The following is a 14,339-nucleotide window of genomic DNA, read 5'->3' as shown; positions in this document are numbered from 1 at the left end:
TCAGTCGGGGACGGCCACGAGTCGAGAGCGGTCAGCTGCGCTCCCGGCGGACGCACGGTAAGGCCCAGCGGAACGGACTATTGTACTTACAATATGTAGGCCGCGCTGCTGCTCTAGAGAGATCACAACAACATATCAACGGCTTTAGGTTAGAACTGTGGTTAGAACTTTCAAAAATATTAATCGAAACGTTAATGACGATTTAAATCATCTAGTGTAAAAACGGAAATTTTGAATCTAATAAGTGCAGCGAGAAAAATGATCATAATGTTGGAATTATGCAGGTTGAAAGGGTAAATGCAGCAAAGACCTTTCGCAGACCGTTAGTTTTGAATCGTCATAAATTCGTTATTCGTAAGTCGTTTAATCGTTATGAAGTTAAAATTAGATAGGTACCTACATCAATTGTCCGAGGTTTCGCTGTATGAGCTTCCTCAAGGGCCGGTATGCAAACATTGAAATTTAGGTATAAATATGTTTCACAAGTTTACACATTCTTCAAGTCTAAGGTCTGTGTGTAATGTGTGTGAGCTTGCGAAACTTGCATTTATTTTCTCAAATGACTTATTAAAGAAGAGGTCGCTAGCCATATAGGTACCTATTCGATCAATGAATATGGCTTCTTAAAAAATTAAGCATCTTATTTAGGTAATAAGCAGAGCGGAGATTGTGCAGGTCGGAACAAAGAAAGTGCCCTTATAGGTAGTCACCATATAACAGACATAATTATTTGTGAAAACGACTGCTATGATCAGGGATTTTCTACTAGCCGATTTGACGACGGGCTATTCGGCGAATGCACCTAATTTGACCAAACCTGCAGCAAATCTCTTTTACAGTAGGTGTACAGAAATAGGTGAAATTGCTCTTGGAAACGCTGAACATCTCCAAGAATGGCGCAACAGTTTCGGAATTCGTTCACAGCCCAAATACTACATGCTTGGTAGGTATACAGTTTTTCAAGTGGAAGTAAAAGTTACCATTTTGTAATGAAATTCACGTTTTATTGATTTTGAAGAAATTTACGAGGTGGAGAATTATGAACATTTGCTACGGATTAGGTAGTTCCACCAATGGCACATGAATAGAGGCTAGAATTATTACATTCACTTTTTTCAGATATCGTACAGGTAGAGGCGGCCAAATTACACTACCGGCCAAATTATCCCATCCTCCCCTACTAAATTTCAGCGCAATCGGTTCAACCGTTCTCGAGATCTGGAATCGACCCCTGCACGTGCGCACGTGCAGCAGCACCCCAACTGTGGCACATGGATATGCATTGCCTAGTGGGTGCCTACGTACTTACATATGTACATTGTACATGCCAACTTTCAGCGCAATCGGCCCAGTATAGCTATCGAGATATTGCAATTGTTACAAAACTGACACCTCTTCGTTTTGCTCGTGGCACGTGCATAAGGGGTCACTCACATGCATCGAGAATGGTCCAATACTTGTTAGAAGGAATGAGCTACTCTACAAGAATTGCCGCATGTAAATCGGTCAAGTGGCTGCTGAGATATTAGCCTCGCAAAAGCGTTTGCACAGCCAGCCAGCCGGCCATGCTCAGAAATTTCCGTTAATTTACGAAAGACTATACGTTCGCTTCGCTCGCTCCGTAATTATCAATGTTTTGCAAACAATAAGTCCACCGGTGACCTCTGAGATCTGCTGCTAACCGGTACTGGCCGGTGCCGACTGCTGCTGACCCGTCTGTGTGACTCGGTGCCGACTGCTGCTGACCCGTCTGTGTGACTCGGTGCTGACTGCTGCTGACCCGCTGTGTGACCCGGTGCTGACTGCTGCTGACCCGCTGTGTGACTCGGTGCTGACCGGCGCTGACCCGGTGCTGACTGCTGCTGACCCGTCTGTGTGACCCGGTGCCGACTGCTAGTGCTGACCGGCGCTGACCCGGTGCTGGCGGCTGCTGACCCGTCTGTGTGACTCGGTGCTGACTGCTGCTGACCCGTCTGTGTGACTCGGTGCTGACTGCTGCTGACCCGTCTGTGTGACCCGGTGCTGACTGCTGCTGACCCGTCTGTGTGACCCGGTGCTGACTGCTGCTGACCCGTCTGTGTGACCCGGTGCTGACTGCTGCTGACCCGGTGCTGACTGCTGCTGACCCGTCTGTATGACCCGGTGCTGACTGCTGCTGACCCGTCTGTGTGCCCCGGTGCTGACTGCTGCTGACCCGGTGCTGACCGGCGCTGACCCGGTGCTGGCGGCTGCTGACCCGTCTGTGTGACTCGGTGCTGACTGCTGCTGACCCGTCTGTGTGACTCGGTGCTGACTGCTGCTGACCCGTCTGTGTGACCCGGTGTTGACTGCTGCTGACCCGTCTGTGTGACCCGGTGCTGACCGCTGCTGACCCGTCTGTGTGACCCGGTGCTGACTGCTGATGACCCGTCTGTGTGACCCGGTGCTGACTGCTGCTGACCCGTCTGTGTGACCCGGTGCTGACTGCTGCTGTCCCGTCTGTGTGCCCCGGTGCTGACTGCTGCTGACCCGGTGCTGACTGCTGCTGACCCGTCTGTATGACCCGGTGCTGACTGCTGCTGACCCGTCTGTGTGCCCCGGTGCTGACTGCTGCTGACCCGGTGCTGACTGCTGCTGACCCGTCTGTGTGCCCCGGTGCTGACTGCTGCTGACCCGGTGCTGACTGCTGCTGACCCGTCTGTGTGCCCCGGTGCTGACTGCTGCTGACCCGGTGCTGACTGCTGCTGACCCGTCTGTGTGACCCGGTGTTGACTGCTGCTGACCCGTCTGTGTGACCCGGTGTTGACTGCTGCTGACCCGTCTGTGTGACCCGGTGCTGACCGCTGCTGACCCGTCTGTGTGACCCGGTGCTGACTGCTGATGACCCGTCTGTGTGACCCGGTGCTGACTGCTGCTGACCCGTCTGTGTGACCCGGTGCTGACTGCTGCTGTCCCGTCTGTGTGCCCCGGTGCTGACTGCTGCTGACCCGGTGCTGACTGCTGCTGACCCGTCTGTGTGACCCGGTGCTGACTGCTGCTGACCCGTCTGTGTGCCCCGGTGCTGGCGGCTGCTGACCCGGTGCTGACTGCTGCTGACCCGTCTGTGTGACCCGGTGCTGACTGCTGCTGTCCCGTCTGTGTGCCCCGGTGCTGGCGGCTGCTGACCCGTCTGTGTGCCCCGGTGCTGGTCGGGTGCTGCAGGGTCCGTCGGAGCCCACTCAGCCGGCACTATGACCGGTACGACGCCGCTGCGCCGCGGCCCCCTGAAGGTGGCCGTCGCGGCCGCTATGCTGGTCACCTTCATGCTGCTGGTGGCTCAACACTCATGGTGAGCTGGCCGGGGGTCATCGGCATGACATAGGGTGTCATAGCGACACGTAACACAGTGACACGTAACAGCGTCACACCGCGACGCGATGGGAACGCAAAATATTGAGGCCTGGGCTGTGCCGTGGCCAACCATGGGCTCAGCCATGCAGCTGCTGCGACTCTAGTTCGCCAGTATGGAGCGTACACTTTGACCTCACGACTCCAGTTCTGGAGATTTTGGATGTAGATATATTGGATAGGGCTTCCTTCGATTATATTTTTTGGTTGAATTCGGTAAAGCGAGAATGAGTGTCACTGTTCTCGTCACAGCCAATAACGCCGCAAAACCTGGGCAGAAGCTAGGTACCTATACAAGAGTCTTGCAAGCTTTTAACCCTATTGCTGGTGGGGGTGGGGGGGGGGGGGGGGGGGGCGGGCGGGGGTAGTTTTTTGTAGTTTTTTTTTTTTAAACCTGTAGTTTTTTTTTTGCTCTCGACGGAAAACGACTTAAGCTAAGGGCTCGAAATTTGGCGACTTTTCCTTGCTATTCATTGGGCACATTGTGTCAAATTTTTGAGTTTTTAGCTTGCGCAGAGGCGTCTCCAGGACGAGTTTCTTGGGGTACTTTTGGCCCAGCTTTGACTGTTTCGACATTTGCCGCTAAGCAGCGACTTACTTAGGTTTGTACTGGTGATCAGTGGTACCACCCGTCATATGCATGCACCTTAAGACTATGTGATGTCATTTTACAATGAAAATATTGGAATAGGCGGATCCAGGTACCTGAGAAAGGGGGTAACCTACCTAGAAACCTTAGTAAGTCGCTGCTTAGCGGCAAATGTCGAAATGTCGTAATATCAATGTAGGACTGCCCCCCGTCTTAGCGTGCCTGAATCCACCTATGCTTAACGAAAACGCGTATTTTGTGCTCACGTTGCATATTTTACATGATACCTATATGACACATCATGTCATAAGACACATGATATACCATGACAAAAACTCAAAACAACATCCCAAGTTAGCTTATCTGAAGACTGAATCCGCCTAGGATTTTTGAAATGACCAAAATACCGGAATATATATGAAGGCCCAGTCCATGAAGAAGGGACTGCTGAAGTTTCATCAAAATTGGTCAAAAATAAAAAAAGTTATCACATTTTTAGTGATGAAGTGAAAAACGGCACTTTTTTCGAAAATTTTTGCTTCAAAGACCCCTAATTTTGAACTTTTTTATTTTTATAGTCAATCTGAAAGTTCACGATGAGAGCAATCGAATGGCGTTCCGGTTCGTCCCATTAAGATCGGACATTTAGTTTTCGAGATATCAAGGGGGCCGAATCGTCCCCCCACACCAGTTAACCCGGCCGGGCCCGGGGGGTAATCCTAACCACCGCAGCCCGGGGGGGGGGCGTTTTTCGCCCCCCCTGTCTAACTCCGTAAATAAAGGAGCTACGGAAACGAAAGCGATACCAAACGAAAGGTCCTTACGAGACGATTCTAATGCACCCAAAATTTTTGACCTCAGGTCAATTTTCAAGGTCAGAGGTCAAGGTCAAAGGCCAAAACCGGCACATGTGTAGTGATCTCAAAGTAAGCATTCTAGAGGACGGCAGGCTGCATCAAACCGGCAAAATTGGGTGTCAAACGAAAGAAGAGAATCTGAGGATTCTGAAAATGTGCTCCAAATTTAAGGTCAAGGTCAAGGTCACGCTCAAAATTGACCTCAAACTTGGCACTTTTTCGCACATCTTGCGTGCAAACTTCCAAGATGTTTTGAAATGTTTTGAGGCTTATCAGTTCCCTATTTGTGGTTCATCTTACGATACAAGGCTGCTCAAAGGTCAAGGTCACAGAAGAGTATCCCTGCTAGAGGCTATTTCACTGATTCAAGTAAGTAATAATAAATAAGACAATTTTGCCATCCGGAAGCTCTAAATGAAGGCTTAGAGGAAAATAGATGCCAGATTCGTGATCAGCGGGTACAAATCCATCATAAACGACCTTTCATGTGTCAAGGTCAACCAGAGGTCATTCGAGGTCACATGAGGTCAACATGAAACTTGACCTTTTCCGAACAAAATATATATCATTCGACGCGGCTTGACAAGGCGAATGCGATGGTACCACTGCCGTAGCTCTAGGACCATTTTTGTCGAAGTTATTTGCGAAAAACTAAAACCACATTTCGGGGTCGTTGACCTGACCTCTGACCTCAGGTCACCGAAACTATTTTTCTATTTTTCTCTAGGTCAAACGCTACACAGCCGTGCTCGTAATTTGTCTTTATCTCTAAAACTCTATTTTTAGCAGCTATTTGAAGTTTGCGTCTGTGACGCCGAAGTTTGCCGTGCAGGGGTCTAGAAAAATGGACCTTGTGACGTCATCAAGGGGGCTAGGTCCAAATTTTTTACTTCAGAAGATGTCAAATTGATGGGAGAAAAGGTACTGAAAGTTTCGCCTTGCTACCCTTAAGCGTTCGTGAGTTATCGCAAATATTCGCCAGGGGGGGGGGGCGAAAAACGCCCCCCCCCCCGGGCCCGCGAGGGTTAACGTAGTCCAGAAAGCCCATCAGTAATAGGGTTAACATGAAGTCATGACCATTAGGTGCGGGCTGCAGTGCTAAAGTTCAGTCGCTCAATATGTGCAATGTGCCTGTATCCGCGGAGGCAGTCCCGTCTCCAAGTGCTCAGGTCACATCGATTATCCGTGCCGTGTTGCCACCAACAGAGGCGCCGTCTGAGAGCTCCTGCGGACGTGCCGCTCTGTAGATGTACTGACTGAAATCAATAATGTTAGAGTGGTGCTGCACCCTTTCCATGTCGAGCGGTAGCGTGTCCCTCGATCTGCCCGCCCCTCCCGCTGAATGTCGTCATGAAATAACAATAGATTCTATTCACGTTATTCATTCGTTTACTCTACATGTACATTGTACATACCTACCAGTATAACGCCTTTTGGGGCGACTAACGGAGCGAGCGAGAGGGTGGGCCTTGCACGTGCGAAATTGCGAGGGGATACCTCCAACTGACTTGTGCACGGCACCCTACTAACTGGTCTCTAGCGATGTGCCAAATTTGGGCACAATCGGCCCAGCCGTTCTCGAGATCTGGAAGCGGTACCCTGCACGTGCGCACGTGCAAAATGGGTCCCAACTGACTTGTGCACGGCACCCTACTAACCGGTCCCTATCCATGTACCAAATTTGAGCGCAATCGGTCCAGCCGTTCCTGAGATCTGGAAACGACCCCTGCACGTGCGCACGTGCAACAGCACCCCAACTCTGGCACATGGATATGCATTGCCTAGTGGGTGCCTACCTACATGCCAACTCTCAGCGCAATCGGCCCAGTAGTTACCGAGATATTGCAACAATTACAAAAGTGACACCTCTTCGTTTTGCACGTGGCACGTGCATAAGGGGTCACCCACATGCATCGGGAATAGTCCAATACTTGGTAGAAGGAATGAAGCTACCCTACAAAAATTACCGCGTGTAAATCGGTCAAGTGGTTGCTGAGATATAAGCCTCGCAAAAGCGTGACCACGGCCGGCCGGCCGCTCATACTCAGAAATTTCCGTTAATCTAAGGAAAGACTCCGCTCGCTTCGCTCGCTCCGTAACAATGTGTTTTACCTATCTTGCACCAGTACAATCTAGCATACAACTGCCTTCCTCGGGTTTTGACGCTGGACACTGGACAGGTCAACAAATGCCCTTATACGCACCTACTCCTACACATTTAAGAAACTTTGATATTAGTGTTTCTAAATAAGCCATGCTGCTGAACATCGCCACAGGTTATGAGCAGCATTCCATTGTGCAGGTGTCAGGCCATGGTTCACGTCGTGCCATCAGCCGCAGTTTTTGGGATGCTTTTTTCGCGGGGCACTCACTATGTGTGTCTTCACGAGAAAATGATGTTTTTCACGTCCAGGAAATGTCGCGATTGTGGACGGGTGTCCCTAATCTCAGGCATTCAGTAAACTGGAAATAACAGCTGAGCGTTGAGACGTTGCTATAGTTATTTCTGTCGAGCTTGCACGACAAATCTGTAGTGGAAGTATTTTTCATCCATACAGTTTTCTTTGGATGATTTTGGCTTCATCACGTTTAGAATGAAATCGAGAGCACGTGCAGTAGCACCTCAACCGTGACGCTTGCCGGGTCTCGGTTACTGGGTGGGTGCCCACTTACATGTCAAGTTTCAGCGCAATCGCCTCCGTAACTGCCAAGTTATTGTAATGGGAACACACCTGACACCGCTTCATTTTGCCGTCGCACATGTATTGGGTCACCCCCCCCCCCCCATGCACCGAGAGTATAGCGATGCTTGTGGAAGAGATGCTCGTAAGCTACCAAAAATAGTCAATTAGGATATACATAAGCCTCTTAAAAGCGCTACATAGCAAAACAACATGAACACCAGTGACTTTTCACGTGGCACGTGACAAGACGATCACCTAGATGCATCAACAAGAGTATAGTCCATTGCGGAGTAGAATAGATGGGGCTACACTGTACACAACAAAAAAGACCGTAGGTGAATCGGTTTAGCGGTTGCTGAGGCCTGAGATAAAGCCTCTCGAAAGCGTTACAGGTTAGGCTGGGCCGAGCCGGGTCGCTCATACTTAGATTTTGCCGTTATATTGAAAAGACTCGCTTCGCCCGCTCGCTTGTAATAACTAGACATGGAGATTGGAGTACTAATCGACCGGCATTACGTTGGCAGGCACCACCCTCCTGAAGAATCTCTCACCCCTGCGGTACAGCTTCCTGAGCTCTCACCAAACGCAGAGTCGATGGTGAAGCCACCGGCCCTGCCGCCAGCACCGGACGACGACACGGCGATGACCGTGGCCCTGTTTCGCTACATCGAAAACCCGGAGGCCTGCTGCCGAAAGCTAACCATGTTCGGCGGCACTCTGGCGGGCGGTAAGAAGATCGACGGCGACAAGTTTGTGTGTCTGGACGCGGAGCACGCCCCGCCACCGGGGGCCTGTCTCGTCTACTCGGTGGGAATCTCGAACGAGTGGAGCTTCGACCGGCAGATGACCAGCTACGGCTGCGAGCTGCACTGCTTCGACCCGTCCATGAAGTCGTACAACCGACACGTGACCGAGTTCGGCGCGCGGTTCTACAAGATCGGCCTGAGCGGCCGGACTGAGGTGCGGCCGAACGGCTGGCACATGATGACGCTGACCGACATCAGGCAGAAGCTGGGCCACTCGGAGCGCGACATCCACTACCTGAAGGTGGACATCGAGGGCAGCGAGTGGTCCTGGCTGGAGAACGACCCGCAGAGTCTGCGCGGCGTGCACCAGCTGGGCATGGAGGTCCACATGACACTCAAACCGGCCAGCCTGCGCAGACACTACGCCGTCTTCAGGGCCATCCAGCAGGAGGGATTCGCGCTGGTGCACGTCAACGCCAACCGGGTGTACGGCCGGCAGTCCAAGCTGCCGGGCGTACAGGACAAGGTCAGCAGCCTCTACGAACTGGTGTGGGTGAGGGTCAAGTGAGGTCGCCGCTCGGTCGGCGCTTGGCCCGGTACAAGGTCGATCGGATGCCGTGTGGGATTTTGTGGTTGTAGGTTAAACAGCGTATGATGTACGGACATGGTGTTGCACAGTAGCGGCGGAACACCTTCAATTAAGGGGGGGGCACCGCCAACTTTTGGTCCCATTCTTTCCATGCAACGCCCATAGGGCTAATGTTAAAATGCCAAAATCAAAGGGGGGCACGGTGCCCCTGTGCCCTCCCCGTTCCGCCGCCTATGGTGTTGCATATATGTGATGTGCATGGTTTACGTGACGTGATGTGCGTGGTGGTTGTGATGCATGACTGTTATCTTTGGACTTTTTTTCGACAGAGAGTTCTCAAATGCATCAAGATGTCGAACGCAGCTTTGGAGGTTAGAATCGATCATTATTGGCATTCATAAACTTCATTCGACATTCGTGCATCAGTTCAAAACTGCTGCGCTTTTTTGCCGTGGCATGATTGACGCTGCCACACTGCTTAGCTCCTGCTCACTGCTCAGTAGCCCAGGTGTAGGTAGAAAGTCTCCGAGGAACACACAGTGGCGTTTTCGGTCATTGTTTTAGTCAATATTTGGCATTTGCTCGCTGTTTTATTTGCTGATAACTAATAAGTCAGTTAAATGCCCATCGTTAAACATTAAGGCTACAAGCTGTTGTTTTGAATTGAACTTTTTATGTGTGCTTTTTATTGGTTAGGATGTGTGAACATATAATCGTTTACAAAACTTAATTTATCAAAATGTAATACGCGACATGCAATGCGATGAGCAATGAGCATCAATAAACAAATGTCCGCCTGATAGATCTCGCTTGTTTTGGTATTTCTGTCTAATGTTGTGCGTATTATAGCATCATTTGATTAATGTGTTGAATTGAATTAATTGAAGTATCGTTAACGATAGGGACTGAGCTTGAGCAGCATAAATTCAATAAAAACAACACCTAAGTATAAAAGGATATTTGCAGTTTTTTTTTTAGAGGAAATAGGTTGCCTAGTGCCTACTGCCTATTACAGTGCCACTTTGTGCAATTAACGATTAGGTACGTGGTATGCAAGCGGCATCGAAGGGGATTTTTTCATTTAAACCGCGACCACCTGGGGGGAGGGGGTCGGAACCGACCCCGTCCGTTTTTCTTGAATAACTCATGAACCGTTTCAGCTATTAACTTGAAACTTTGTATATCTTTTTCCCCATCAATTTTACGCCTTGTGTACAACTTTTGTTCATTTTCAAAACTTTTTAAGTTATCCTATCCATTTCACTGACGTGACTACATGGTATTTTTAGTCAAAAAATGGTAAATATCGCCAAGAATCAAGGTTAAAAGCAAAATGGAAATTGAAGGGAGGCCAATAGATGCAGCTTGACGAGATCTTTAACCCGCGCCCTGCTGGGGGGGGGGGTGTTTGAACACCCCCCCTTGTGGTTTTTCGCGAATATCTCAAAAACGGCGGCGCGGAGCGCCGCCGTTTTTGGTACACCTTATCATACATCAATTCTACACATGTTGTGAAAATTTCAGACCAAGGTCATTCAAGGTCAGGTCACCAGGTCACTTGAAGTGACCTCACCTCATAAAAACTTTCAATGTCTGTCATAGCTACACCGAGTGACCGATCGCTTTGAAACTTTCAGCGATTGCTAAGAGCAATAGCATGTACAAAATGTATATCTCAGAATTTTGATATCGATGACCTAAGGTCAGGTCAATTTTGCGACCTCCCCATTATAAGTCAATGGGAGAAAATTGAAATGCGCCTCTTTTGGATGAAAGACATTATAAACACTCCCAAACACCGAATTACAAGTGGTTTAGACACACTGAACTTAAAAATGGTGTCCGTGACCCTTGTTTATGCCCTGAGGTCATCTTAGGTCACGAATGGTATCTAACAGTTTTTCGCAAATAACTTTTGATAGAGGCATGCTAGAGCGATGAAAACGCCTTAGATGTGTTCAGCTCGACGATACGGATCGACTGATATGCAAAATGACCCTTTCCGGTCAGGTCATGACCTTGACCTGAGGTCAAATTTTCAAGTTGACCTTTCAAGGTCAAGTTATAGTTCATTCGATGCGTCTTGACGAGAGGAACACGATGCCGGTAAAAGTAAGCTCGTACAAGGCTTGGGTCAAAAGTTATTGCAGAAAAACTGTTTTCAAAAAAATCGGCTATTTTTGCAGTTTTTGCCCCCTGCAGGCAAAACCGTTGACGTTAGGTCAAATCTGAGAGAATTACTCAGAAAGGGCGTTAATAGGGCTATCGAATGCGCTTTTCCGCGGCGCTGTAGCTCTATTGGTTCCCGAGTTATGCGTTGGCTTCTTGGAAATTTTCGACATTCGACCTGGAAATCGGCGAAATTTTGCCTTCAATGACCTCTGGTGACCTGACCTTTGACCTGACCAAAAAATTGACCGAAGTGATTTCGTCATTATTTTTTACGCTCTTTCGAACGCCGCCTTCCGCGTATCGCTACGTGGCCCAGGAGCCGAGTTACAAGGGGGGGGGGTGTTCAAACACCCCCCCCCCCAGCAGGGCGTGGAAATCCAGGACCCCCAGCAGGGCGCGGGTTAAAATGGCTATCTCGTATTTCCCATAAAATGCGCTTTTTACTCCTAAAAATTCATACCTAAAACTTTTTTTGGAAACAGCTTTTTTTGGAAACAGCTACCTACTTAAATCCAAAATTTCAACATCTAAAAAAACCGGAATATATGTTAGGTATAGAGCACTATAAGTCATAAGAACATTTGATGTCTCAAATTTCAACCTTCTATCCTGTTTTTGACCCCCAAATTGTAAAAAATAGCTACAACATGTTTATGGCATTGTGACGTCATAAGTAATTTCGTGAGTTTTATTAGGCACTTCTGAGTTCTGACCATCGCATGTCAAAACAAATTGCAGCATTAGATTCCTTAAACAAAGCTCGTCTAGAAAAATGCATTTTTATGTTAAAAAACTAAAAATGGACTTTTTTCTTTTCCCTGACTTGACGATGTATAGCAGCCCCCGTTCACGAGCTCCAGAATCCCTTTACCGTGACGTCACCACGGCGGTAGAATCTCCCTTCACCCATTGGCATGCATGCAAATTTCATCACCTTTCGAGCGAGCTGGAGAGAAAAAAAAACAAGGATTATGTGTCATCAAAAGTTGTACCAATGTAACAATGAGTTCGCCTCATTACGATAAATGGAGCTGAAACTAAAAAATAGGACTATATCGAGCCGAAATCACCAATTCAAATGACCCCTTCATTTGAACGTGAAGGATTTCCTCTGATGACGTCACCACTGCGCCTTTATTTCCCTAATGAACCAACCTGAGTAGTAGGTAAAGGAATCTTGATATATAGTACCCATTAACGAATTTTTATGCTTTCAAGTTTCAATACACATGATAGTGACTTTAGGTCACATATAACCATGACCATCGGATTCGGCGTGAAAAATAACCCATAAAACATGTGTCGCATGATAAATTTTCTGCATCGGCAATAGCCCTTTCTAAAAAAGAATGTTTCGATGTGAGGATAGCTCCTATATTCGACGGAGCTAAATGAAGCGAGATTTTGTCTTGCATTCAACCTGAATACAGCATATTTGAGCGTTTGGCAAATTCAGTGGTGTCGATTTTTTCCTTTTTTGGCGATCGTTGAAAAGTTATCACTCCAAATAACCGTGCCCCAATCTCCAATCTGATGCTGAACTGGCTTCAAACACGAAAAGAAGGCACACACTTTCTGCCATATTATTGATAACAACATCATTCGGTTTATACATTCTATGTACACACCGATACATCCATGGGTATATTGGTGCGAAGGCATGCTGTATTCACTCACTTCCGCGATGACACGCAGCACTACGGTGATTGGGTGGTTAGGCTGACCCCCTCGTCACGGTCGCATTTACCGGAAATGGAGTGACAGAGCACCAGTGATGCTCTGTGGTGCTGCACCACTACACCACTGCACCACGGATCGCCAGGTGGAATGACCCAGCGTTTATCGGATCTCCCGAGACTGCCGACTGCAGACTACCACAACTGGAGGCATTCCGCCCGCGCCGGCCGTCGGTATATTATAGGCGCCTCGGATCTCCCGAGACTGCCGACTACCACAACTGGAGGCTTTCCGCCCGCGCCGGCCGTCGGTATATTATAGGCGCCTCGGATCTCCCGAGACTGCCGACTACCGGAACTGGAGGCTTTCCGCCCGCGCCGGCCGTCGGTATATTATAGGCGCCTCGGATCTCCCGAGACTGCCGACTACCGGAACTGGAGGCTTTCCGCCCGCGCCGGCCGTCGGTATATTATAGGCGCCTCGGATCTCCCGAGACTGCCGACTACCGGAACTGGAGGCTTTCCGCCCGCGCCGGCCGTCGGTATATTATAGGCGCCTCGGATCTCCCGAGACTGCCGACTACCGGAACTGGAGGCTTTCCGCCCGCGCCGGCCGTCGGTATATTATAGGCGGGACATATGCGCCAACAATAACATAAATGATCGCATAAATAAATGCTTGCACATTAACATAGATCGTGCGAAATAACTACGTGTCTTCAATCATTTAAAACACTTCTCAAAACAAGTTATAAATGTATACCATTACCTATATTTCTAAATCATTATCATAATGTCGATAAAAGGGAGGCGTTTCGTTGCATGGCACCGAGGTACCTTTCCTTGCGGATATTGTTACAACTAAAAGTGAAGTAAAACCACCCACTGCTCTTAGTTAAAACTTACACCGCAGTCTGAATGCTTGCAAATAGCGCGCAATGACATTGATCTGCCATTCTCATAAAGCATCTTCGTCAAAGTAAAGTTGTTGAAGGGGCATACCTATACGGTTGTGTAACAATTTGTCTCAGTCTTCCCGCAAAACCTCCACGACAGCGTGCGATCCGTGGTTTTACCATGATAATGGTGCCGTTGCGAAATCTTTGCAAACGGCTCGTGTTCCGGTAAGCGTTATGTGATAAAACGTTTATATCAAGCAGACATTGCTGAGCTATCTGTTTAATGACCGGCTCTGCCTCTGATAGGGGTAGCAGTTGGACTGAACATATGGTGCGGATGTCGGCGATAACGGCAGCGTCACCTCACGAGTGAAGTCACCTCCCGGACTGGGCGCCGCTGTGGCGTTGACTCAACGCTCAGAGCCGGACAAGTCATATGTGTAGAGCAGCCACTGTGACCCCTCTGTACCTAGAGTGCATTATAGGTATCGGCATCACTCCGCTCCGAAATAATGCGTGTTGCCGGGTGGCCGACACAAAGGCTCGCTGAGATGATTTTATCACGTGTCACGATGTATGTAGATATGTGAGCTCATCTTTTACATATGAAGGCCAACGCCCAACACCTATAGCTCGCGGAACCACCAGGCCAGGTTGTATGACTCAATGAACAGTTTCTTCGATTGTATATATTCGAGTGAATGAAAACAATTATACAATATTAACCTTCCAGGCGGTGGAGGGGGAGGCATTTTTTGCCC

At 48.8% G+C, this 14,339-nt stretch overlaps 1 protein-coding gene across 1 annotated transcript; it reads left to right on the top strand.

Moving 5' to 3' along the window:
- LOC122365653 (methyltransferase-like protein 24) lies at positions 1 to 9,676 on the top strand. Its single transcript, XM_043337061.1, has 3 exons — positions 1 to 57; positions 3,181 to 3,307; positions 8,021 to 9,676. The coding sequence occupies exons 2-3, from the start codon at positions 3,210 to 3,212 to the stop codon at positions 8,808 to 8,810; spliced, it is 888 nt and encodes a 295-aa protein (XP_043192996.1). The 5' UTR covers positions 1 to 57; positions 3,181 to 3,209; the 3' UTR covers positions 8,811 to 9,676.
- The last annotated feature ends 4,663 nt before the right edge of the window (positions 9,677 to 14,339 follow it).

The sequence above is a fragment of the Amphibalanus amphitrite genome, unplaced genomic scaffold (genome assembly GCF_019059575.1).
Source record: "Amphibalanus amphitrite isolate SeventyFive unplaced genomic scaffold, NRLGWU_Aamphi_draft 000756F_arrow, whole genome shotgun sequence".
NCBI lineage: Eukaryota > Metazoa > Arthropoda > Thecostraca > Balanomorpha > Balanidae > Amphibalanus > Amphibalanus amphitrite.
Note: the sequence above shows the minus strand (reverse complement) of the source record. Positions and strands in the feature narration are given on the sequence as shown.

What these genes read in the sequence shown, in the direction of transcription:
- LOC122365653 (XM_043337061.1), top strand. Translation starts at nt 3,210, where the DNA reads ATGACCGGTACGACGCCGCTGCGCCGCGGCCCCCTGAAGGTGGCCGTC. An exon ending in CTGGTGGCTCAACACTCATG is followed by an intron (nt 3,308 to 8,020) that starts GTGAGCTGGCCG and finishes TTACGTTGGCAG; the next exon opens with GCACCACCCTCCTGAAGAAT.